General features: G+C 50.5%; 1 protein-coding gene across 1 annotated transcript in view; it reads right to left on the bottom strand.

The window, feature by feature from the left end:
- Positions 1-221: 221 nt before the first annotated feature.
- The window catches only part of LOC125482682 (hepcidin-like), a 2,328-nt gene continuing 918 nt past the window's right edge, over positions 222-1,631 (bottom strand). Inside the window, exon 3 of the mRNA XM_048594800.1 lies at positions 222-705. Within this exon, the coding sequence (XP_048450757.1) occupies positions 601-705 (105 nt within the window). The 3' untranslated portion in view covers positions 222-600. The remainder of the gene's footprint in view (positions 706-1,631) is intronic.

Raw genomic sequence — 1,631 nt, 5'->3', positions numbered from 1 at the left:
GAGGGTTGGGGGGAAGGAGAATGTGGGACACCCTCCCACGGGGAGTGGGGGCGGGCAATGTGGAACATGCTCCTGTCGGGGCGGGGAATGTGGAACTTGTTCCCACAGGGAGTTGGAGGGCAGATGGATATGGGACACACTCCCACGGGGCGTTGGTGGGGGGCAGAGGATGTGGGGCTCACTCCCACAGGGAGTGGGGAGGGAATGTGAGACTGGCTCCCATTGGGAGCTGGTGGTGGTTGAGGCGGGGCGTGTTTGCAATGTGAGACTTGCTCCCTGGAGGGTGGCAGGGAGGAATGTGGGAGCGAGTCCCACAGGGAGAGGTCGAGTGAATTGAGTCGATATTTTGGGGACAGGGGAACTTGACAAATACATGAGGGAGAGAAGGAGATGCTGATGGAGAGGGAGAGATGATGGTAGGAGGAGGTCAGTGTGGAGCCGATACAGAGCAGAGAGGCCGAATGACATTTCCCTGCAGCATAAAATGCAGAATTTTAGTGTAAATTGGTGAGAAGCAGCTGCATTAAATGGATCCCAAACAATAGATAAGGACAGTGAGGCCTTTGGCAAAATAATGTTCTGTAACTGAGGGGCCAGGGTTTAAAATGAGCAGCATATTCCACAACCCTGCATATTACAGCAATTACAGCAAAATTTGCATTTCTTGACTTGACTCATTCGCTTCTGTCGCAGCAACATGGAAGCCTGGAAAAGATGGAGACCAAACAGTCAGAATGTTCCAGAAAGAAAGTGGCTCCCGCTCCCTTTGACACTACACCAATTGTGCAATGTCATTCACTGGCACGGAGAGCCCACAAATCTTCAGCAACTTTCATCACCAAACAGCTGACAGAGAATTTTGTTTTATTGTTGTTAACGTAGGAAACAAAGCTGCAAATTTGCGCACAGCAAGCTCCCTCAAATTGAGAACATCTGGATCATATGTTATTAATCAATACTGACAATCCGGCAGCACGGCACTCCCTGAGCATTGACCGTCCAACAGTGCAGCGCTCCCTCAACACTGACCATCCGACAGTGTGGTACTCCCTCAGCGCTGACCTGTGACAGTGCGGCGCTCCCTCAGTACTGACCCTCCGACAGTGCGGCCCTCCCTCAGCACTGACCCTCCGACAGTGCAGCGGTCCCTCAGTACTGACCCTCCAACAGTGTGGTGCTCCCTCAGTACTGACCCTCCAACAGTGTGGTGCTCCCTCAGTACTGACCCTCCGACAGTGCAGCACTCCCTCAGCACTGATCCATCTGACAGTGCAGCACTCTCTCACCACTGACCCTCCGACAGTGCGGCGCTCCCTCTGCACTGACCTCTGACAGTTTTGGCCCCTTATCAAATTGTGAAGTCAAATGAAATGTTGGTATGTGTTTCAAAACTGAATGGACGACAAAATAGGAAGGTTTTGCGAAACCTATACACGATTCTAGTCAGACCACAGCTAGAATATTGGAAGCAGTTTTGAATGACTTATCTTAGCATAGAGACACTGGCATTGGAAGAAGTCTAGAAAAGATTTATTCGGCTAGTATTGGGGGCATTGTATTTTGAGGAAAGCTTGAGTTGATTGGTCTTGTACTGGTTGGAAGATAGAAGAATGGGAGGTGACCTTATTAAA

This window comes from Rhincodon typus, unplaced genomic scaffold (assembly GCF_021869965.1).
Source record: "Rhincodon typus isolate 14 unplaced genomic scaffold, sRhiTyp1.1 hic_rhity00014915, whole genome shotgun sequence".
NCBI lineage: Eukaryota > Metazoa > Chordata > Chondrichthyes > Orectolobiformes > Rhincodontidae > Rhincodon > Rhincodon typus.
This window is presented reverse-complemented; position numbering and strand designations above follow the sequence as displayed.